Consider the following 24645-nt stretch of genomic DNA (forward strand, 5'->3'; position numbering starts at 1 on the left):
AACCCCAAAAAACAAAAATGAAATTCTTCAAAGGGAGATTTATTCCCTGGTAATTCAGACCATTCAGGCAACCAGTCAATGATCTGCAGTTCTATGAATCTGGACCAAAACAAGGCTGCTTGATTTAGGGGTCAATGTAGACCTCACTTCACCAGATAATTAGCTCGACTCACTCAGAAATCATTCTGCTTGTGGGAGCAGCTTACAGGCAGATGAATGTACTGGGATGATGTTTCCAGGCTGGCTCTACAGCCATGAAATTAAAGGAAACAGGCTAACTCCTTTCCCCTCCACCGCACCCCCCCGCTCAAAAAAAAAAAAAAAAAAAAACTGGCTCACGAAGATCACTGTCTCCATTTACTACGGCTTCATGTGCAGCAATCTGGCTTTGGATTCTTCCTCATGATGTCCACCTTAATATCAGACTCATTCCCAACATAGTAATAATGAGAGTAGCTGCCACTGATGGAATGCTTGCCATTTGCCAGGGAGCATGCTGGGGTCTGTATTCACTCTTTCATCCAACTGATATTTACTGAATCTCCACTATGTGACAGAACTGATGTCGTTTTCAAGGTACAGTCTGAATAAAACAATGTTCCTGGGGTCACAGAACTTTCCAGGAGGAGGAAGAAGAAAATAGAAGAATAAATATGGAACATATCAGGTGGTGACTGGGGCTACAAAGAAGAAAGTGGGACAAAGGGGCCAGAGAGGGAACACGTGAAGTGCACTGTCCTAACGAAGCCCACCAGGAACACACTTGAAATTCAGGAACACACTGGGTTGACTGACTCATTGCAACAAGGGAGATCCCCAACACCTTGGGGATCCAGGCATCTAAGTGAGAGGGTGTTCAATGAACTTGTAAGAGGTGGATCGTGTTAGGTGACTTGGGAGAGGGTTCATGAAAGCAGGATTTTGCTCTGAACTGGATACTGTCAGGAAGTGAGGGTAATTATATGACTGGGCATCTTGGTAATTCTTATCTAGAAGGTGGGAGGAAGGTGGGGCAGTGAATCATAGTCACCCAAAAGGGAAAATGTAGCCCCACTTGTGGTCTGGACAATCTTGTTCTTATCTGGATTTGGACATGATGATGAAGAGGTCTTGCTTTTGTCTGGATCCATCATGGTCCTAGAGTGTCCTTATTTGATGTTGGTGCTTTGGGAGATTGTTTACATCCAGAAACAGAACAGCTGAGCTGTGTGTGCCAGGCCAGCTCCTGTGCTCAATCCTCCCTCAACCTTCTAAGACAGGTACTATTACTATTTCTCTTTTATAAGTGAGGAAACAAAGGCCCAGAGAGATGAAAGGACTGATGCTAGAGGCTTTCGGGATCTTAGTTCCCCGGCCAGGGATTGAACCCAGGCCCCCTGCAGTGGAAGCTTGCAGTCCTAACCACTGGACCGACTGGGAATTCCCAGTACTGAGCCTTTTGAATTCCTGCGGCAAGACCTCTTCTGCAAAAGGGCCAGGGGGACTTTTGGTGGGAGGGTGGGCTCAAAGCCTGCAGGGGGAGCTGCTACCAGCAGACACCCCTAGCACCTAGGCCAGAGGATGTGCAAATGCCCAAGAAATGAAGTCCACCTGATCACTGTCAAGGTGAAAATATTTTTCTCCCAGGCACGAGGAAACAGTTTCCATTTTGTTTAAATTGGAAGGCTTCTTCCTCAATAATTTAATCAAAACCCATTTATCTCTGCAATTTATGAACTACAATCAAAGTTTTAAATACTGAAACGAGTATGTTAAAAAAAAAAAAAAAGACCATAAAGGTAAATGCTCTAACGCACAAGGGTACCAGAGCAGGAGCCCATTCGGACTTACGGTATCCCACGTTTTATAACCTCCCTCTTCCACCGCAGCTAGGGCGGGGCTTACCAGCAGGTTTTCCGGCTTGAGGTCCCGGTGGACGATGCTCTTGTCGTGCATGTGCACGAGCGCCTTGCACAAGTCCATGAGCATGAGGGCAGCGTCGCGCTCCGGGAACTTCACACTTTCTATAATGGCATCGAAAAGGTCCCCTCCCTGCACGTACTCCATGATCAGGTAGATCTCCGCGTCCGTTTCATACACTTGATGCAGTTTCACGATGTTGGGGTGAGAGAGGCTCTGGATGATCAGGATCTCGCTGTCGACCATATCCTCCTTCCCCTTGAGCTTGGACTTGTCTATGATCTTCATGGCGTAGGCCTGCTGGGTGCCGCGGTGCCTGCACTCCTTCACCACCGCGAAGTTCCCGTCCCCGATCACGCGGCCCGGCTCGTACTGCTTGCGCACATCGGTTGCCAGGATGCCCGCGGGCCGCCGCCTCCTGCCGCCCGGCCGCTCCGCCTTGCTTTCCTCCGGCCTCGTCTTGGGCTCCTTTTCTACCCTGGCCGGCGGCTTATCTCGGGAAACCATCCTCCTCCCTCCAGACGCACCCGGCTTTTTCTCCTTTTCCGCCTCCTGCGCATCCCCTCTGGTCCTGGGGAGCTTCTCTGTGTCGAGGTCGGCAGGATGCTCCCTCCGGAGCCAGCCTCCCTGCTTGCTCCTGCCTACGGTCCTGCTGTCTTTCTCCTCTCTTATGGGCTGGGCTTCCCCGACAACGTCCCTCTTGGCCTTGGCTGCTGCTGGGCCATGACCTTCCTGGCCTCCTGGGTCTTGGTCCTCTTTCTTGTCAGTGCTTTTGCTGGGTCTCCTCGGCTCCTGAGGCGGGTGCCCGGAACTGCTCCGGGTGCCCTCCTTCCAACCTTCCTCCCCACCCTGGGGCTTCTCCTCAGGGGACCTCCTGCAGCTCCTGGCCCTCACCAGCCTCTCTACGTCATAGCTGGGGCACCTGCCCAGGTCCAGCTCGCTGGTGCCCAGAGAGAGCCGCTCCCTCTGCAGGCTCTGCTGGAGCTCTCTTTCCCGCTTACACTTCTCACACCTGATTATTTCCCCCGACGTCTTTTCAATCTCCACCCCCAGGTGCTTCTCTCCGCTAGCATGCCTCTCCGGGGTGGCATCCCTGGGCACCTTGCTGCTGGGTTCAGGCTCCCACTTCCCCCTCACCCTGTCCTCCACGGGGGTCCTCCCCTGATGTCTGATGGCAGCCTGGGACCTGGCAGCGTCACCGCAGCTCTTGGTGGTCTCGGTCTCCCCACAGTGGTGACCCCCTTTCAGAGCCTTGCTATAAAGCCTGCTTCTCAGCCTTGGAGAGGGGACCCGGCTGTGCTGGGTCAAGGTCAGGGCCCGGGCTTTGCTGGGGTACAGTTCCTCTATAGCCACCTGGATGTTCTTCAGCGTCAGTGGCTCTTTGCCCACGGCTATGAAAGCATCCCCTTCCCTGAAGAAATCGGACACACTCCTGATTTCCCTGCCCTTGAGGTTGAACAGCTTCCTCACACGGTCACTCTTCCATCTGGGAAAGCCCAGGGCCTCTGAGACGTCGGCCAAGAGCTGCTCGAAGGTCTGCACCGACCGTCTATTGAGGAGCAGCGTGATCTTGCGGAGGGGTTGCCCACCCAGCTTGACCACGGTCACGACCCTGGGCTTCAGCAGGCTGCTGTCAGCGTGGACAGGGTGAAGGCTACCCTGGGGGCTGAACATGGGCACCAAGGAGCCTCGAGGCCCCAGGAATGGTTTCTCCAGGCTCCCTGGGCCAGCAGGCAGCCACGTGCCCTGCAGCTTCCGCTCCGTGATTTTCGAGCTTAAACATTTTAGAGAATGTTCACAGAGACCTCGATGTCCTGCAGGGGAAAAAGGACAAAACAGTATTAGTCCAAGGGGTTCAAACAGCCTTCTGGGGTCTTCCCTGGTGGCACAGTGGTTGAGAGTCCGCCTGCCGATACAGGGGACACGGGTTCGTGCCCCGGTCCGGGAAGATCCCACATGCCGCGGAGTGGCTGGGCCCGTGAGCCATGGCCACTGAGCCTGCACGTCCGGAGCCTGTGCTCCACAATGGGAGAGGCCACAGCAGTGAGAGGCCCGCGTACCGCAAAAAAAAAAAAAAGCCTCTGACCTTCACCAAACCTTTACTAAAGAAGACTGATGCTGTTACAAGTTAGAAGTGTGCTCGTTGAGGATCTGCTTGAAACAGTGGAGCCTTTACCAGTTAGGCCAAGAGAGACCAGGAGTGCAGAATGGAGTTGGCACTGGGCCTGAGGTGCCTCCTCAGGCCTTACGGGGAGCAGGGCGGACCACGCCTTGGGGTCCCCTTCCAGGCAAGGCCTAACCCTGGATGCAACTCCCACTACCCTAAAGTAAGCTGAGCTTCAAGAATCTACAGCTGAGATAAAAGGTCCAACGTTTGCTGCCCAGGAAATACCAACAAGAGGTCAGAACTTTCTGGAACTTTAAAAAATCCAAATCTTTTTTTTTCCCTGCTAAGTCAATAAGGCTTTATTTTCATCTTTTCCATTTTTAAAAAATTAAACTATAGTTAATCCACAATATTGTGTTAGTTTCAGGTACACAGTAAAGTGACCCAGGCACACACACATATACGTATCTATTGCCTTCCAGATTTTCCCTCACCACTAAAGAATCCAAATCTTACCCACTTCTTTGCCAAGAACAGTTTCCTCAGCTTGACTTTCAACCCACTCAGGGTGAGGCAAGTTGTGAAGAGGTTATGATCACAGAATTTGAGACAGATATGGATTTGAATCCTGGCATGGCCACTGATTCTTTGTGTGAACTTGGACAAATTACCCACGTTCTGTTTTTTTTTTTTTTTTTCCATCTATGAAGTGAGAATGATAACACCTTCCTCCCAGGATTTTTGTGAAGAGTAAATGAGAAAACGATTATGATTCACTTGAAGGAGTGCTTGACACACAGAAAAGGCACAGTGATAGCCAGTTATTAATATTGTCCTTATGATTTTTTTAAATATAGATTTTATTCCTACAGTTCAAATTTATTTCCCTTTTTTTTTTTGCAATTACTTTATGTCAAATTTTTTGCCACACGGCATATCGGATCCTAGCTCCTCAACCAGGGATCAAACCCGTGCCCCCTGCATTGGAAGCACAGGGTCTTAACCACTGGACCACCAGGGAAGTCCCCTGTCCTTATGATCTTAATATCTCTTTTGTATGATCATTTCATTTTGGTAGCAAAGGAACTCATGGGCCAACATGACAAGGTGGTCTTCTCCAAATGGTTTTTCCTTTTGGTATTAAAAAAAGGAAAGAAAGAAACCAAGGTCATATTAATATTAATATTATATTAATGATGAGAATGTGCTCATTCTCATGGTGTTTCCTGATAAACTGAATAAATGAATAAAACAAGACTCTGTATTTCCTGGTCAAATGTACCCAGCCTTACCTCATTTTACTGTGTTTCACTTTATTATGCTTTGAAGATATTGCATTTTTTATCAGCTGAAGGTTTGTGGCAACCCTGGGTCAAGCAAGTCTATCGGCTATTTTTCCAAATAGCATTTGCTCCCTTCGTGTCTTTATGTCACATTTTGGTAACTCTCACAGTATTTCAAATTTGGTCATTATTGTTATATTTGTGATGGTGATCTGTGATCAGGGATCTTAGATGTTACTCCTATGACTCACTGAAGGCTCAGATGATGGTTAGCATTTTTTACCAACAAGGTATTTTTATATTAATGTATGTACATTGTCTTTTTTCCCAATTTATACTTTCTTTTTTTAAATTAATTTTTGTTGGAGTATAGTTGCTTTACAAAGTTGTGTTAATTTCTACTGTACAGCAAAATGAATCAGCTATACTTATATATATATCCCCACTTTTCTGGATTTCCTTCCCATTTAGGTCACCACAGTGCATTAAGTAGAGTTCCCTATTTTATACATAGTATCAATAGTGTACAGGTGTCAATCCCAATCTCCCAATTCCTCCCACCCCATCCCCTTTCCCCCTTGGTATCCATACATTTGTTCTCTATGCCTGTGTCTCTATTTCTGCTTTGCAAATAAGATCATCTATACCATTTTTCTAGATTCCACATATATGTGTTAATATATGGTACTTGTTTTTCTCTTTCTGACTCAACTCTGTACGACACTCTCTAGGTCCTTCTGTACATTGTTTATTAAGACATAATGCGATTGCACACTTAATAGACTATGGTAGAGTGTAAACAAAACTTTAATATGCACTGCAAAATCAAAAAATTGTGTAACTTCCTTTATTGGGATATTCGCTTTATTGCAGTGCTCAGGAACCAAACCCGCGACAGCTCCAAGGTGTGACTGTGCTTGAGACAAAAGTTGTTCAATCTCCTTTTCTTGTCCAGGTCAGGAAAGGAAACAGGAAAATGACAGAATGTGGGATTCAGTTAAACCATGAGAGTGGTTAATTATTAAAGTTGCCCCACAGGATCCGTATGTGATATCCTACGTGCAGCAATCTGCCATTTATGCTTCCTTTAAAAAGAAGATAAAAATGATAATTTTTCTAACATCTTTATTGGAGGATAACTGCTTTACAATGGTGTGTTAGTTTCTGCTTTATAACAAAGTGAATCAGCTATACATATACATATATCCCCATATGTCCTCCCTCTTGCATCTCCCTCCCACCCTCCCTATCCCACCCTTCTAGGTGGTCACAAAGCACCGAGCTGATCTTGTGTTATGCAGCTGCTTCCTACTAGCTATCTATTTTACATTTGGTGGTGTGTATATGTCCATGCCACTCTCTCACTTCATCCCAGCTTACTCTTCCCCCTCCACGTTTCCTCAAGTCCATTCTCTACGTTTGCATCTTTATCCCTGTCCTGCCCCTAGGTTCTTCAGAGCCAATTTTTTTTTTAGATGCCATATATATGTGTTACCATATGGTATTTGTTTTTCTCTTTCTGACTTACTTCACTCTGTATGACAGACTCTAGGTCCATCCACCTCATTACAAATAACTCAATTTCATTTCCTTTTATGGCTGAGTAGTATTCCATTGTATATATGTGCCACATCTTCTTTAACCATTCATCTGTTGATGGACATTTAGGTTGCTTCCATGTCCTGGCTATTGTAAATAGAGCTGCAATGAACATTGTGGTACGTGATTCTTTTTGAATTATGGTTTTCTCAGGGTATATGCCCAGTAGTGGGATTGCTGGATCATATGGTAATTCTATTTTTAGTTTTTTAAGGAAACTCCATACTGTTCTCCATAGTGGTTGTATCAATTTACGTTCCCAAGAACAGTGCAAGAATGTTCCCTTTTCTCCACACCCTCTCCAGCATTTATTGCTTGCAGATTTTTTGATGATGGCCATTCTGACTGGTGTGAGGTGATATCTCATTGTAGTTTTGATTTGCATTTCTCTAATGATTAGTGATGTTGAGCATCCTTTCATGTGTTGGTTGGCAATCTGTATATCTTCTTTGGAGAAATGTCTATTTAGATCTTCTGCCCATTTTTGTATTGGTTTGTTTGTTTTTTTGATATTGAGCTGCATGAGCTACTTGTAAATTTTGGAGATCAATCCTTTGTCAGTTGCTTCATTTGCAAAAATTTTCTTCCATTCTGAGGGTTGTCTTTTCATCTTGTTAATGGTCTCCTTTGCTGTGCAAAAGCTTTTTAGTTTCATTAGATCCCATTTGTTTATTTTTGTTTTTATTTCCATTTCTCTAGGAGGTGGGTCAAAAAGGATCTTGCTGTGATTTATGTCATAGAGTGTTCTGCCTATGTTTTCCTCTGAGAGTTTTATAGTGTCTGGCCTAACATTTAGGTCTTTAATCCATTTTGAGTTTATTTTTCTGTATGGTGTTAGGGAGTGTTCTAATTTCATTCTTTTACATGTAGCTGTCCAGTTTACCCAGCACAACTTATTAAAGAGGCTGCCTTTTCTCCATTGTATATTCTTGCCTCCTTTATCAAAAATAAGGTGACCTTATGTGTGTGGGTTTACCTCTGGGCTTTCTATCCTGTTCCATTGATGTATATCTCTGTTTTTGTCCCAGTACCATACTGTCTTGATTAATGTAGCTTTGTAGTATAGTCTGAATTCCGGGAGCCTGATTCCTCCAGCCCCATTTTTCTCTCAAGATTGCTTTGGCTATTCAGGGTCTTTTGTGTTTCCAAACAAATTGTGCAATTTTTTGTTCTACTCCTGTAAAAAATGCCATTGGTAGTTTGACAGGGATTGCATTGAATCTGTAGATTGCTTTGGGTAGTATAGTCATTTTCACAATGCTGATTCTTCCAATCCAAGAACATGGCATATCTCTCCATCTGTTTGTATCATCTTTAATTTCTTTCATCAGTGTCTTATAGTTTTCTGCATACAGGTCTTTTGTCTCCTTAGGTAGGTTTATTCCTAGGTATTTTATTTTTTTTGTTGCAGTGGTAAATGGGAGTGTTTCCTTAATTTCTCTTTCAGATTTTTCATCATTAGTGTATCGGAATGCAAGAGATTTCTGTGCATTAATTTTGTATCCTGCTACTTTACCAAATTCATTGATTAGCTCTAGTAGTTTTCTGGTAGCATCTTTAGGATTCTCTATGTAGAGTATCATGTTATCTGCAAACAGTGACAGCTTTACTTCTTTTCTGATTTGGATTCCTTTTATTTCTTTCTCTTCTCGGATTGCTGTGGCTAAAACTTCCAAAACTATGTTGAATAACAGTGGTGAGAGTGGGCAACCTTGTTTTGTTCCTGATGTTAGAGGAAATGGTTTCAGTTTTTCACCATTGAGAATGATGTTGGCTGTGGGTTTGTCATATATGGCCTTTATTATGTTGAGGTAAGTTCCCTTTATGCCTACTTTCTGGAGAGTTTTTATCATAAATGGGTGTTGAATTTTGTTGAAAGCTTTTTCTTTATCTATTGTGATGATCGTATGGTTTTTCTCCTTCAATTTGTTAATATGGTGTATCATGTTGATTGATTTGTGTATATTGAAGAATCTTTGCATTCCTGGGATAAACCCCACTTGATCATGGTGTATGATCCTTTTACTGTGCTGTTGGATTCTGTTTGCTAGTATTTTGTTGAGGATTTTTGCAACTATGTTCATCAGTGATATTGGCCCATTGTTTTCTTTCTTTGTGACATCTTTGTCTGGTTTTGGTATCAGGGTGATGGTGGCCTCGTAGAATGAGTTTGGGAGTGTTCCTCCCTCTGCTATATTTTGGAAGAATTTGAGAAGGCTAGGTGTTAGCTCTTCTCTAAATGTTTGATAGAATTCACCTGTGAAACCATCTGATCCTGGGCTTTTGTTTGTTGGAAGATTTTTCATCACAGTCTCAATTTCAGTGCTTGTGATTGGTCTGTTTATATTTTCTATTTCTTCCTGGTTCAGTCTCGGAAAGTTGTGGTTTTCTAAGAATTTGTCCATTTCTTCCAGGTTGTCCATTTTATGGGCATAGAATTGCTTGTAGTAGTCTCTCATGATCCTTTGTATTTCTGCAGTGTCAGTTGTTACTTCTCCTTTTTCATTTCTAATTCTATTGATGTGAGTGTTCTCCCTTTTTTTCCTAATGGGTCTGGCTAATGGTTTATCAATTTTGTTTACCTTCTCAAAGAACCAGCTTTTAGTTTTATTGATCTTTGCTATTGCTTTGTTCATTTCTTTTTCATTTATTTCTGAACTGATATTTATGATTTCTTTCCTTCTGCTAACTTTGGGGTTTTTTTTGGTTCTTCTTTCTCTAATTGCTTCAGGTGTAAGGTTAGGTCGTTTATTTGAGATGTTTCTTGTTTCTTGAGGTAGGATTGTATTGCTATAAGCTTCCCTCTTAGAACTGCTTTTGCTGCATCCCATAGGTTTTGGGTCGTCGTGTTTTCACTGTCATTTGCTTCTAGGTATTTTTTGATTTCCTCTTTGATTTCTTCAGTGATCTCTTGGTTATTTAGTAGTGTATTGTTTAGCCTCCATGTGTTTGTATTTTTTACAGATTTTTTTTCCTGTAATTGATATCTAGTCTCATAGCGTTGTGGTCAGAAAAGATACTTTATACAATTTCAATTTTCTTAAATTTACCAAGACTTGATTTGTGACCCAAGATATGATCTATCCAGAGAATGTTCCATGAGCACTTGAGAGGAAAGTGTATTCTGTTGTTTTTGAATGGAATGTCCTATAAATATCAATTAAGTCTATCTTGTTTAATGTATCATTTAAATCTTGTGTTTCCTTATTTATTTTCATTTTGGATGATCTTTAGCACCCCACTAAAGTCCCCTACTACGAATGTGTTACTGTCAATCTCCCCTTTTATGGCTGTTAGCATTTGCCTTATGATAAATAATGAGGTGCTCCTATGTTGGGTGCATAAATATTTACAATTATTATATCTTCTTCTTGGATTGATCCCTTGATCATTATGTAGTGTCCTTCTCTGTCTCTTGTAATAGTCTTTATTTTAAAGTCTATTTTATCTGATATGAGAATTGCTACTCCAGCTTTCTTTTGGTTTCCATTTGCATGGAATATCTTTTTCCATCCCCTTACTTTCAGTCTGTATGTGTCCCTAGGTCTGAAGTGGGTCTCTTGTAGACAGTATATATACAGGTCTTGTTTTTATGTCCATTCACCCAGTCTATGTCTTTTGGTTGGAGCATTTAATCCATTTACATTTAAGGTAGTTATCGATATATATGTTCCTATTACCATTTTCTTAATCGTTTTGGGTTTGTTATTGTAAGTCTTTTCCTTCTCTTGTGTTTCCTGCCTAGAGCAGTTCCTTTAGCATTTGTTGTAAGGCTGGTTTGGTGGTGCTGAATTCTCTTAGCTTTTGCTTGTCTGTAAAGGTTTTAATTTCTCTGGTGAATCTGAATGAGATCCTTGCTGGGTAGAGTAATCTTGGTTGTAGGTTTTTCCCTTTCATCACTTTAAAGATGCCACTGCCTTCTGGCTTGCAGAGTTTCTGCTAAAAGATCAGCTGTTAACCTTATGGGAATTCCCTTGTATATTATTCGTTGTTTTTCCCTTGCTGCTTTTAATATGTTTTCTTTGTATTTAATTTTTGACAGTTTGATTAATATGTGTCTTGGCGTATTTCTCCTTGGATTTATCCTGTATGGGACTCTCTGCGCTTCTTGGACTTGATTGACTATTTCCTTTCCCATATTAGGGAAGTTTTCAATTATAATCTCTTCAAATATTTTCTGAGTCCCTTTCTTTTTCTCCTCTTCTTCTGGGACCCCTATAATTCTAATGTTGGTGTGTTTATTGTTGTCCCAGAGGTCTCTGAGACTGTCCTCAATTCTTTTCATTCTTTTTTCTTTATTCTGCTCTGAGGTAGTTATTTCCACTGTTTTATCTTCCAGATCACTTATGCATTCTTCTGCCTCAGTTATTCTGCTATTGATTCGTTCCAGAGAATTTTTTTTAATAAATTTATTTATTTATTTTTGGCTGCATTGGGTCTTTGTTGCTGCACGCGGGCTTTCTCTAGTTGCATCGAGCGGAGGCTACTCTTCGTGCGGTACGCGGGTTTCTCATTGCTCTGGCTTCTCTTGTTGCACAGCACAGGCTCTAGGCGCGTGGACTTCAGTAGTTGTGGCACTTGGGCTCAGTAGTTGTGGCTCACGGGCTCTAGAGCACAGGCTCAGTAGTTCTGGCGCATGGGCTTAGTCACTCCACGGCATATGGGATCTTCCCGGACCAGGGCTCAAACCTGTGTCCCCTGCATTGGCAGGTGGGTTCTTAACCACTGCGCCACCAGGGAAGCCCCCTTGTAGAGAATTTTTAATTTCATTTATTGTGTTGTTCATCATTGTTTGTTTGCTGTTTAGTTCTTCTAGGTCCTTGTTAAACATTTCTTGTATTTTCTCCATTCTATTTCCAAGATTTTGGATCATCTTTACTATCATTACTCTAAATTCTTTTTCAGGTAGACTACCTATTTCCTCTGCATTTGTTTGGTCTGGTGGGTTTTTACCTTGCTCCTTCATCTGCTGTGTGTTTCTCTGTCTTCTCATTTTGCTTAACTTACTGTGTTTGGGGTTTCCTTTTCATAGGCTGCGGGTTTGTAGTTACCGTTGTTTTTGGTGTCTGCCCCCAGTGGCTAAGGTTCATTTAGTGGGTTGTGTAGGCATCCTGGAGGAGGGAACTAGTGCCTGTGTTCTGGTGGATGAGGCTGGATCTTGTCTTTTTGGTGGGCAGGACAGTGTCCGGTGGTGTGTTTTGGGGTGTCTCTGAACTTATTATGATTTTAGGCCGCCTCTGTGCTAATGGGTGGGGTTGTGTTCCTGTCTTGCTAGTTGTTTGGCATAGGGTGTCCAGCACTGTAGCTTGCTGGTCATTGAGTGGAACTGGGTCTTAGTGTTGAAATGGAGATCTCTGGGAGAGCTTCTGCCATTTGATATTATGTGGAGCCGGGTGGTCTCTGGTGGACCAATGTCCTGAACTCGGCTGTCCCACCTCAGAGGCACAGACCTGACACCCCACTGGAGCACCAAGACCCTGTCAGCCACATGGCTCAGAAGAAAAAGGAGCAGAAAAAGAAAGAATAAAACAAAATAAAATAAAATAAAGTTATTAAAATAAAAAATAACCTAAAAATTATTAAAAATAAAAAAATTAATTAAAAAAAGAAAAAAAAAGAAAGAAGAGAGCAACCAAACCAAAAAATAAATCCACCAATCATAACCAGCACTAAAAACTATACTAAAAAACAAAAAAACGGACAGACAGACCCTAGAACAATAACTCTAAATACTAAACTAAGATAAACATAAAACCAAAAACAAATTAGACGCAGAAAGCAAACCGCAAGTCTACAGTTGCTCTCAAAGTCCACTGCCTCAATTTTCGGACGATTCGTTGTCTATTCAGGTATTCCACTGATGCAGGGTACATCAAGTTGATTGTGGAGATTTAATCTGCTGCTCCTGAGGCTGCTGGGAGAGATTTCCCTTTCTCTTCTTTGTCTGCACAGCTCCTGGGGTTCAGCTTTGGATTTGGCCCCGCCTCTGCGCCTCTGCGTGTAGGTCGCCTGAGGGCGTCTGTTCTTCGCTCAGACAGGACGGGGTTAAAGCAGCAGCTGATGAGGGGGCTCTGGCTCACTCAGGAAGTTGTCCCTGGATCACAGGACCCTGGCTGTGGCGGGCTGCACAGGTTCCCGGGAGGGGAGGTGTGGATGGTGACCTGTGCTTGCACACAGGCTTTTTGGTGGCTGCAGCAGCAGCCTTAGTGTTTCATGCCCCGTCTCTGGGGTCCACGCTGTTAGCCGCGGCTGGCGCGCATCTCTGGAGCTCCTTTAAGCGGTACTCTGAATCCCCTCTCCTCCCGCACCAGGAAACAAAGCGGCAAGAAAAAGTCTCTTGCCTCTTCGGCAGTTCCAGACTTTTCCCCGGACTCCCTCCTGGCTGGCTGTGGCGCACTAGCCCCCTTCAGCCTGTGTTCACGCAGCCAACCCCAGTCCTCTCCCTGGGATCTGACCTCCGAGGCTCAAGCCTCAGCTCCCAGCCCCCACCCATCCCGGTGGGTGAGCAGACAAGCCTCTCAGGCTGGTGAGTGCTGGTCGGCACCGATCCTCTGTGCGGGAATCTCTCCACTTTGCCCTCTGCATCCCTGTTGCTGCGCTCTCCTCCGTGGCTCCGAAGCTTCCCCCTGGCAACCCACCGTCTCCGCCAGTGAAGGGGCTTCCTAGTGTGGAAACTTTTCCTCTTTCACAGCTCCCTCCCTGAGACGCAGGTCCCATCCCTATTCTTTTGTCTCTGTTTTTTTTTTTTCCTTTTGCCCTACCCAGGTATGTGGGGAGTTTCTTGCCTTTTGGGAAGTCTGAGGTCTTCTGCCAGCATTCAGTAGGTGTTCTGTAGGAGTTGTTCCACATGTAGATGTATTTCTGATGTATTTGTGGGGAGGAAGGTGATCTCCACGTCTTACTCCTCCACCATCTTGAAGGTCTCCCCCAAAATGATAATTTTTAAGTGCATTTGAATTGTAGCAGAAAGTCCAGTTGTGCCAGCATGGGCAATTTGGCCCAGCATATTGACACAGAATGTTTTTTTGGTTTTTAATTATAACATACAATCTGTTCTGAGATGATTTCCATCTAGACACAGGTGTCCGATTAGATGACAAGTGGCGGCCGGTACTGATCTTCCCACATGCTGAGGATTTATGAGCTTACCAGTCCTGTTTACAGCTAAACTATTTATTTATGGACATCTGTTGTTCCTTTCTTCTCATAGTCTCTCTGATCTGCCTCCATTTTTGGCTGAGAGGGTTGATGCTGAGAGAGGAGAAGAGAGGTCTCCAGCAGTCACACTAGTTCATGTTTCCTCAGGAAACAGGAAGGATGCCAAGGAAGGTAACCTGCAGCTGCATGTGTGCAAAGGGACTAAGTCTTCTCATTTGTTTTCCTTAGGGTGCTTCTCACAGAGTGGGACCCTCAATACATATTTGTCAGGCTAAGGAAAGGGAAAAGAATTCTCTATTCCGGGGAAGGTTCAGGGGAGAATCAGGAGGACAAAGGAACATTCTGTGAATACCCTAGGGATGCAGGAGAGTTTATGGAAGGGGGCTCAGGAGGGGCCCAAAGGAGGTCCAAGAGGGGATGTCAGGAGACACACACCAGTACTCTTGGAACAGGACAGACACTGTGGGTCACATGTTGAGTGGTGACTTAGGACAAAAGAGGCAAGTCGTGATGAGACCTCAGGGTCCCAAATAGTGAAACTGTGCAGTTTGAGTGTAATGACTGATGACTAGGCCCTGTGGTACCCAGAGTCTGAGGGCAGTGGTCGGGGGGAGGGATGGGCATGCTCTGGGATGCTTGTGCCCAGTCAGTTTCTGCAGACCCTAGCTCAGAAGCTGTCCTCATTCCCGGCGGTTAGGAGAGCACTCTGGGCACACTCCATCCCTGAATCCAGGAGAGGCTCCACAGGAGTGGCCCCATCCCAGGGTGCGGACACAAAGGATGTGAAGACAGTGCAGCTCAGCCTCTATCACCACCGTCACGCGTGCGCAGCCCACTGCCCAGGCGTTCTCAAACTCACTTAAAGCCTCTGTAATCTGGGGCCAGAGTGAGAACTCGGTCCCTCTCCTTCCCAACATAATTAGGAGCTACAGGAATGGCACTTCTGGTTCTGTCTGCATTGTGCTACTGGGGAGTCCTGGGAAAACACAACCTCAAGATGCAATTATTATTATTATTTTGGCCGTGCTGCGGGGCCTGCGGGATCTTCGTTCTGCGACCAGGGATCCAACCACACACCCTGCAGTGGAAGTGCAAAGTCTTAATCCCTGGACCACCAGGGAAGTCCCAAGATGCAATTATTTTTATCCTGTCTTCCACAAGCCCTCCTTCCTCCTTTAAAGTTCTTGGTCCAGAGCAAATTTTTCTCCTTTAGAAAAAAAATCAGGAGATTCTGAATGCCTGGTCCATAGGCAGGGAGAGCAAATATTAGGGAGAGGAAGAGCCTGGCACGCCCCTGGGGCCCTGGGCTCAGTCTCCAGGAACAGTCCCATCTCCCAAGGAAAACGGCACCCTCAAGGCCTCTGGGGCTGGCTGTAAGCAGCGCTATCCCAGGACCTACCCAGATAACCTGACTGTGTCCACTCGTCTCCAACAACAACTTACAAAATCAATTAAGTGGAACCATATGAAATTACCAGTAGTTCTACCAATTACCCTCAAATGGAAATTTCATATGGCTCAACCTAACATGATCTAGGATAATAACTCCTCCTGTGTCCCTACACCAACAATAAATAGTTAATTGAGGTATAGATAGTAAAAATTAAACATCCTAATCCCCAGTCCTCAGCCACTAGCCAGCAGCTTCCAGGAAAGGGTACAGAAAAAGGTGCTCTTGTAGCATCATCTTTTGGTTAATTTCGTACAGCAACATAAATTGACTCAACCTGACAATACTGCTGCTTTTGCCTCAAACGCCCCCAATACAAATGTCTACAGGGTTTTTCCCCAGCACCCATCAAGCCCATGCATGCAGCAGAACTTTCACGAAGCCACTCCTCTGCTCAAGAGCCTATGGTGACTCCTTAGTAGCAGCTTTGAGGGCCAAACCCTTGACATGGAAGGCGCTCCCTCATCCAGCGGCCCCTCACCCATCCCAACCCGACTCCATCGTCACTCTCCCACTCATCCAAGCCTCACCATCATGTAAGACCTGAGACCCGTATCCACCACCAAACCCTCCCTGACTTCACAAGTTCACAGTCAGAGCTCCCTCGTCTGACTCTGTTCATTCATGAAACATTTCATTTGAACGCTTGAGACCCTTCCTTTTGCACACCTCAGCTCACTGTTACTTTATCTTCAAAGGTGTAAGTATTCTCAACTAAACTCAGGCTCTCTAAAGGCAGAGACTGTGGATTATGCAAACTCTCTTCCTCTGTCCTAGTACATATGATAAGCACATGAGATTTGGGAAACCCGTTTTCAGTCCTAACATCAGCACATATATCATGTCTCAGGCTTCTCGCTCTCCTTGTAAATAATTGAGTGTCATTAGTTTCCACATTGGTAGACATCCCACAACAGACCTTAACTAGATGAAACAAGTAACGTTGCAGAAAACACGATCACAGACATCCACTGACAACCAGTAAATGTGCCAAGGTAGCATTTGTCAAGAACAGCTAATACAGGCAGGGAAGAGCAGCGTATTTCTTCAGAGTTTTGTGAAAGCTTCATTTTAGAGTTGCACAAAGAACGTGAACATGGGGTCAGAAGCTCTAATTTAAATCCTGGTCCTACCGGGCTCTAAGTAGCTGTGTGACCTTGGGAACATTATGTGATATTTCTGAGCCTCAGTTTCTACATGGGCTTAACTTGGTACCTCACCCCTGCCTGCTGCTTAGCACAGAGTGGGCACTCAGACTGTGTTTATTTTCTTCCCTCTCCCTCTCCAACCTCTTGTAACCTTGGTTTTCCCCCAAATCCACGTACATGTCAAGGGCAAAGAGTACACGATGCTAAATGTGACTCAGCAGGGTGAATTTGTCATTTATGTAGTGACTGAAATAGAAAACCAGTAGGGACAGGATATTAAGAGAAACACTTGGGCAGATCTAAGCATACAGCTCCTGTGGGGAGAGAAACTTCACGTTCACTGATCCTAGAATTACCTGACTGGTGTGAGCCAATAAGCTCAGTTACTGCATAAGCATTTTGCTGTTATTACCTCTAATGGGTTTGGCTCCTAGCAACTGTGCCTCCTATCTGATACCACAGTTCAGATGAATTAACATAACCCAGTTTCACAATGGTCATCTCTATGTTTTTCCACTGAAAAGGCTACCAAAATGACTGGAAATCACATGAACCCAGTTTCTTTTCTAATCATTTATTATTCCTTTGTTCAGGCTGCTAATCATCAAGTTTAGGGTCAAGACAAAGTAATGAAAATATACTGCTTAAAATGAAGCTTTTCCTTATCTTCTTTCATCAGAACAAAGGAAGTGTACCTTTTCCTAGTCATTTAAATATATATATATATATATTTATATATTTATTTAATTTGGTTGTGCTGGGTCTTAGTTGCAGCAGGCGGGCTCCTTATTTGCGACACTCAGCCTCCTTAGTTGTGGCATGCAAACTCTTGGTTGCGGCATGCCATGTGGGATTTAGTTCCCTGACCAGGGATCGAACTCAGGCCCCCTGCATTGGGGGCGTGGAGTCTTAACCACTGCACCACCAGCCAAGTCCCTTCCTAGTCATTTTTTAACCATAACCCATATGCCTAATTACACCACAAAGAAAAACTACGTCCAAGGTCAGCATCCACTTTGGAATTCTTGCCTTGGCTCCTATAATAACATGCTAGAAAAAGAAATAGGAGAATCACACCCAAATTGCTATAGGATATAAATAATACATAATCACTCTTTAAGCATTTACTAATCCTGAGTATTAAAAGAAATGGAAATTGGTGTTTTAAAACATCTGGTAATATGCAATGAAACAACACAAAAATGCCTGGCAAATAAAAGTCAATGTAATGCATCTAATGACATGTAATCCCCCTTCCTAGCAGGGAAGCTCCACTTGAAATACTTTCCCTTTTATCAACCTTTCATTCCTTAATGGTGTCACCAGACTTATGGCCTCAGTAGGCAGTGCTAAGAGACGATTCACCTCCATTCTTCTGTGGGAGATGGAGTGGAACTGGCTGAAATCATTTTCCTTTTCACTGAGTAATCATTTGTCCTGGGCTTTTTCCAGGGCTTTGTTTGGGAACAAACTCATTTTGCTCACATGCAAATCTGAGGCAGGAGAAACATTTGCGAACTTATATTTGATTATGCAAACATCCCAAGGAGGATTTCCTAAACAAATAAAAAATTGGAACGCAGCCCTTTACTAAGCCTCGAAAATGCTACTGTTTCATAACTGGGAGGCCTGGCCAATGGCTGTATTGATCAAAACTGGGGAAATTAACAAGGGTAAGGTAATAAAATGAAATGCCATGCTATTTATTGTCTGTCATCACTGATGACACTCTAATTAACGTCATTGCTACCTAATCTTCTTTATTACCAGGAGGACATCAACCAAGCCATCAGAAACAGAGTAATTAAAAAGACGTTTTCCAGTTCTCATCTCAGAAGTGCCCCAGTTTTGGGTTGTTTTTTACCTGCTGACCTTCCCATGCCAATTCCCCAAGTGCCTCTCAGCATGTTGGCACAAGAGCCCTCTATGGTCTCTCGGTGAGGGATGTTTGCCAGTCCTTGTTACAACAGATACCTGATACATTTTTTCTAAGCTACTCGCTGATTTAACGATGACCTTTACTGTCCCAGCTACCTTGAAATTGTGATGCATTTTATGCAGTGCCTCTGTTGTTTACAAGGGGATTCTAAAGTGAACCAGCTTACATGTCGTTCCTCGTTTTCAAAGCTAATCTCTGACCACACTCAATAATTCTCATCCTCCCTCCCTCAGTTTTCCGCTCACCCTGATCTGGTCCTGCATATTCTACCCATCTCATAATCACATCACAGTTTCCACTTCCTCCTCTGCTAGTTTTATTTTGTCTGAAGAATCTTCATACTCCATGCAAGCCAGAAGGTATTCTCCTCTCTCCCCAGATGTCCCAGGTCACACCAAGACAAAAAGGACTGACGACCAAGGTATGAACTTTTCCCTGTTGTCACTCACCTGCCTCCTTTGAGAATCCTGCTAAAGTGGCAAAGCCAGCACCTCCCATTTCCGATATACCGTGTTCTACAGGGCAGGGCTTCTCAAATGCTAATGTGCACACACACCACTGGGGACCGCGTTAAAGTGCAGGTCCCAATTCAGTCAGTCCAGGTCGAGGGTGGGGCTGAGATTCTGCAGCTCTAACACGGTCCCATGTGATACAATGCTGCAGGCCCAAGGACCACACTTTGAGAAGCAAAGCTATAGAGCTAAGCTATAGAGAGAAGTTCCAAGTATCCTTCCAGGAATGCTGGTCAACCATTAGCATTTTGAAAGCGGCCCATAAACGATTCCCTAAAGTAGTGTTATAACAAACAGTATCTTTATTTTCATAATGTGAATAAGCGATGTGTGATAGGTAATCAAAACAGGACATCACCCGTGCGGTGGAACACAAAATCCACTCATGATTTCCTTGCCAAACGGTTTTCTTTCAAGTACAGCAAACAGAAACGGGGGAGGGAACGATGAAGGATTTGACTACCCAGAGTGGACCAGCAGCATCGGTGTCCCCTGGGAGATCATTAGAAATGCAGGATTTCAGACCCCACTCCAGACCTACAGAATCAGATTCTGCATTTTAACAAGATCCCCAGATGATCTGATGCACATTGAAGTTTGAGGAGCACTGCTTTGGACTGTCTCTTACTTTATCAAATCAGTTAGTGGAATCAAAGTACACAGAGCACAACGGGAGGGATCAGAAGGTCCTTGGACTAGTACATATCCATTTGATTAACCCCGAGAGCATGGCAGTGTGACTCAACCAAATCCAAACTGGGATCCAAGGCAGCCAGTGGCCCAGGGCTGGGACCTATTTGCACCAGTTGCCAAATGGGCAGGAAGGGAGCGGGCGAAGGGGGCAAAGGAGATGTTCTGTGCCCAGGTATAACGGACACCTGGGAGGAGATCAGGCCCGGGGGCAATGATAAAAGAGGGGACAGCTTGGCATCTATGCCCTGCCCTCCAAGCCTTGGAACACAGGGTTAAGGATGGACGCTGAGGGAGATGTGTTTTGAAAGCCTGTGCGAGGCACTGGAACCCAAATGCGGAGGTACAACAGAGTAAGCAGAGAACCAGCCCCCTGCCTCCCCAGCGCAGCAGGAGGGGGCAAGGCGGTGCCCTGGGGACACATTGGCATCCAGGGGACAGCAAGGCCAGGGGAAGTGAGGAGGGACATCATGACTGGAGGAAGAAGAGGAGCCACGGTGCACCTGAGCGCAGGTGACATCCTCCCCGGGGGACTCCAAGGACTTGGGCCGAGGTCCTGTGAGAGCAGGCAGGGCCGCTGGGACTCCACGCTGGGCATTAATATTAACATGGCCTCGTTTGCTCCCAGGCTGGTGAGGCCTCAGACATGCCAGTGACCACAACAATAACCTTCTCTCCAACTGCAGGTCCTCCAGGTGAACCCTTCTCCCGCCTTCTGATGATTCCGTCACGCGAAGCCTGCACGCTCCTCTTTTTGCTTTTGCTGCCCTGTGTGCCACTGTTGTCCCTCACATTGTCCTCCTTTGTGACATCCGATACCGGTTTGCTTTGACTGAGGCTTCCCCTGGGGACAGCTTCTCTTTCGGTCTGACCCCTGGGTTTAATGTTTCCTCCCAACAGTTGCCAACTCACCCACGATCGCATCCCTGGGATGTCACCACTCACTCAGTAAAATTCCAAGACGGCACGGCTCCCAGGCCGGGCTGTGGTTTCCTATGATATGGATTTTTAATCCCATTGTCTGTTACAGATCAGAGATTCATAATAACCTTGATGTGGGCTGAGTTTTGCCTTTCTCAGTACTGTTCAGGGAGGCTCAAGGGGGTGTGTTTATTTGGAGAGGGAGCACTAAAGTACATCCCACCTTGGGACCTGTCTCCAGCTGACTTGATGCCCACAAGGCTTCCTATTTTCCTTCTTCTGTCTGATTATTGCACCCCAAGGCCTTCACCAGCCTACTGATCTCCACGGGACTGTGTCACAACAACATTCAAGCACTGGGCTAGACAGAGCTGTAGCACACTCCATCCCTATAGGTGAGGCTGCAGAAATCATTCTAAAAGCAAACTCCTCCATCATCTTTTTTGTAGAGAGGTGAGCACTTCTCATTCATTTCTACATCTCTGTGCTTTGGTTGGACCGATCTTAGATTGATGTAAAGGCACCTGGAATATTTGCACCATCCGCCAGTGCCTCCCTGCAGACTCTCACCCCTCATTATCAGATGCTTATCTGAGGGGCAGGCACAGAGCTCCACTATCCATTATTGGGACCTCCCTGGCAGTCCAGTGGTTAGGACTCTGCACTGTCACTGCCAAGGGCTCAGGTTCAATCCCTGGTCGGGGAACTAAGACCTCCCATGCTGTGCGGTGTGGAAAAAAACAAAAAACAAAACCCTGCCATTATTGTAAGGACAGAGGAGGCAAAGAGCTTGTGGAATCTTTAGAAAGTGGTTTTTAAACGATTATGACTTCTTGGTTAAGACAACCTCCACGTACAATATAATTAAATAGCAAGCGAGTAAAACAATTTAAGAGGAACTGTTACAAAAATATACATAGTTTTCATTCATATTCAGGAGAAGTGACACATTTGGAAAACACTGGGGCTGCTCATGTAAAATAATAAGGGAACATGATGAATAATTTTGAGCCAATAAATAAGACAACTTAATGAAATGGATGGGTCCCAAGAAGATACATATTATCAAAGTTCACTCAAGAAGAAATAAATACCCTAAGTATCTGAGGTTCAGATACACCAGGCTGAGGAAGAACTTTACATAAATATTTAAGGCATGGTCATTACATGATTGATTGGATTTACCGATAAATTGCTTACATGGAAATATGCATCCTTTGTAAACAAAAGTAATGCCATGGATCCAATCTAAGAAAGATGCAAAGGAGGATCTTAAGAAGGACCCGTGTGTTGGACGCAAAGGCTGTATGGGTGAAAATCTTTGCGTGTTCGACCTGAAAGGGCCAGTAGCCCAACACCCCCAATTTTTAGATACAACTGCTGATCAAAGAGAGTAAGCAATTAGCCCAAGGCCACACGGCTAGTTAGTAAGGACTGAAAGAATTCTTCCACAGATCCTGAATCTTTTGGAGCAATGGTTCAGACAGGTTTGGGGGAGTCATTTGTAACCATGGAATAAAGCAAAGCTCACGGGATCATCCAGAGGAAGTGGAGCCGGACGCAGACTCCTCAACAGGCAACAATACCTACGCAAAGCAGCCTCACTTTAGCTTTACTCCAGTTATTAAGCCATACAGCAATCCCAACTTGGCAAAATAAAGTCACCCAGTGCTCCTGAAGCTGGCAATAAACAAGTGAGCTCGTCCCTGATATCCCCGTAGACAGGATGATCTAAAACAACAACTCCCTGAAGTGAACTAAGATTCCAAACAAAGAAGAGTGATGCTAGGGGAAAGCAGATTAAGGTACAAACTTTTCTTCCTTTAGGGAATTAAAACCGGGTTTGGTTTTCCTCTCATTGGAAAGTAGGGGAAATCACAGTGCCAAGACCCTGACTGCATCCAACAGGTTCCGTAAAGCTCTACCAGCGACCCCAATATCCACCCTGAGTGCCAGAGTTAAGGGGGGCCTCGCCTACACCTCTGCTGTCAGAGTACCTGGTGGTCCTCACTGCCATGGAAGCCTGCATGGCCACCACCAGCCCCACCTCCCAGGATGGCTACAAAGACCATAGCAAGATGACAGGCAGAAGGTCACCTGCATATAGTAAGCACTCAGTCCCTCGTGGTTAAATCAGATTGACAATGGCAGCACCAAGGCTACAGCTCTTCTATTAAGAAGCCAATCTCAGGGACTTCCCTGGTGGTCCAGTGGTTAAGAATCCGCCTTCCAATGCAGAGGACAGGGGTTCGATCCCTGGTCGGGGAACTAAGATCCCATATGCCTCAGGGCAACTAAGCCCGTGCGCCACAACTTAGAGAGCCTCTGTGCCACAACTACAGAACCCATGAGCTGCAACTATTGAGCCCATGCACTCTGGAGCCCGCGTGCCACAACTAGAGAGAAGCCCAACTGCCGCAATGAAGAGCCTGCCCGCTGCAACGAAAGATCCCCTGTGCTGCAACTAAGACCTGACGCAGCCAAAAATAAATAATTAAATTAATTAATTAATAATTTAAAAAAAAGAAGCCAATCTCAGTGAGCAGAAACTTAGGTGGTTCACTCAAACAGACCGACTGCTGCATCTAGGCTTTTTGAGAGCATCCTTTACAAATATTTCCACAAAGACTGCTGCCTTCCGAGCCTTGACAGGGGTAGACCTTGGCAGCTCTGGCTTCTCTAGCTGTGGTTAAGCTTCTTCAGGATCCCTTGCAATGCTATCTCTTGGCGTTTGCCCCAAAATATATGATTTGCAGGGATGGAGTCTACTAAGTAAATGGGCCTTGCTTGGCAAGATTCCAAACACCCAGCCCTGATGCCAGGCATGTGTGGTAGACCATCCATAAACAGGTATTCCATGAAAGAACCCAGTAAATCCATAGTCACGTGCAGGAAAACAGCCTCGTGGTTGAGTTCACAATCCTCAGAATGTGCCGGGTGATCAAAGCAATCCTGTACTCAGGATTTTTCAGCTGTTTCTGCCCCCAAATCTATCGAAAGCTACTCAGTCATCAACACACTATGGGGTCAGCACAGTCATGGACCCTGCAGGTGCCCACCCAGATGCTCTTACCAGGCAGCGGCTGCCACTCACCAGCTCTTATGACTGATGGCGACAGGAAGGGTACAAAAGACAGGCTCCTTAGCCCACGGTAAGACCAGCTCCTTGGTGCAGTGCAAGCCCCAGAACTCCCAGCTGAGACCACATCCTTGCTTAGCTGTGTCTCCCGCTCACCTCGCTCCCCTACCCCCTTCTCCTGCCGGTCCTCCCCCCAAAATCACATGCACAAGAATCCCAATCTCAAGTTCTGCTTCTAGGGAACACAGACCCACACCACTGCCCCAAATTATGAGAAGTCTTTATTTTTTTTTATTTTGGCGGGGGGCCACGCTGAGCGGCATGTGGGATCCTCGTTTCCCCAACCAGGGATGGAACCCTCACCCCCTGCATTCAAAGCGCAGAGTCCTAACTACCGCCAGGGAAGTCCCAAGAGGTCTTTAAATTTAAAAAAAAGAAAAAAAAATTAAAAAAAAAGAATGAACACTAAGTGTTCTTGTGTTTCGTGGCATTTTCCAAATTCATAAGTAGAAGGCATTCCTTCTCTTGTGTTTCATTAAAAACAAAAGGCAATTAATTACCCAGAGATGCCTAGAGTGTCTTCAAGCTATTTCTTTCACACACCGTTCTTACCTTTGTTCAGGTCTGCGATGGATCAAATATCATTTCTCCAAGAAGCCTTCAACCCACTCTCAATATGTATGAATATGTCTATGTAACACGTATGAAGACCCTCAACTGGCTCCACCTCCCTTCTTCACTCATCTTGCTTCTTCTTCATGGAAACTTACCACTATTGGTGTTACAACATTTGCTTTTGCTCTACAACATTTACAGATGCTTTAATCTGTCTCCCCAGCTCTCTAGGTCTGTTCTGATAC

The 24645-nt window shown here is 45.0% G+C and overlaps 1 protein-coding gene across 1 annotated transcript in view; it reads right to left on the minus strand.

Moving 5' to 3' along the window:
- The window catches only part of DCLK3 (doublecortin like kinase 3), a gene marked incomplete at both ends in the record, with an annotated part of 46830 nt that overhangs the window by 12557 nt on the left and 9628 nt on the right, over positions 1–24645 (minus strand). The window contains one exon of the mRNA XM_082848457.1: positions 1885–3713. Coding sequence (XP_082704583.1) covers positions 1885–3713 — 1829 coding nt within the window. The remainder of the gene's footprint in view (positions 1–1884; positions 3714–24645) is intronic.

Source organism: Leucopleurus acutus, assembly GCF_964270905.1.
Source record: "Leucopleurus acutus genome assembly, chromosome: 10".
Taxonomy (NCBI): Eukaryota; Metazoa; Chordata; class Mammalia; order Artiodactyla; family Delphinidae; genus Leucopleurus; species Leucopleurus acutus.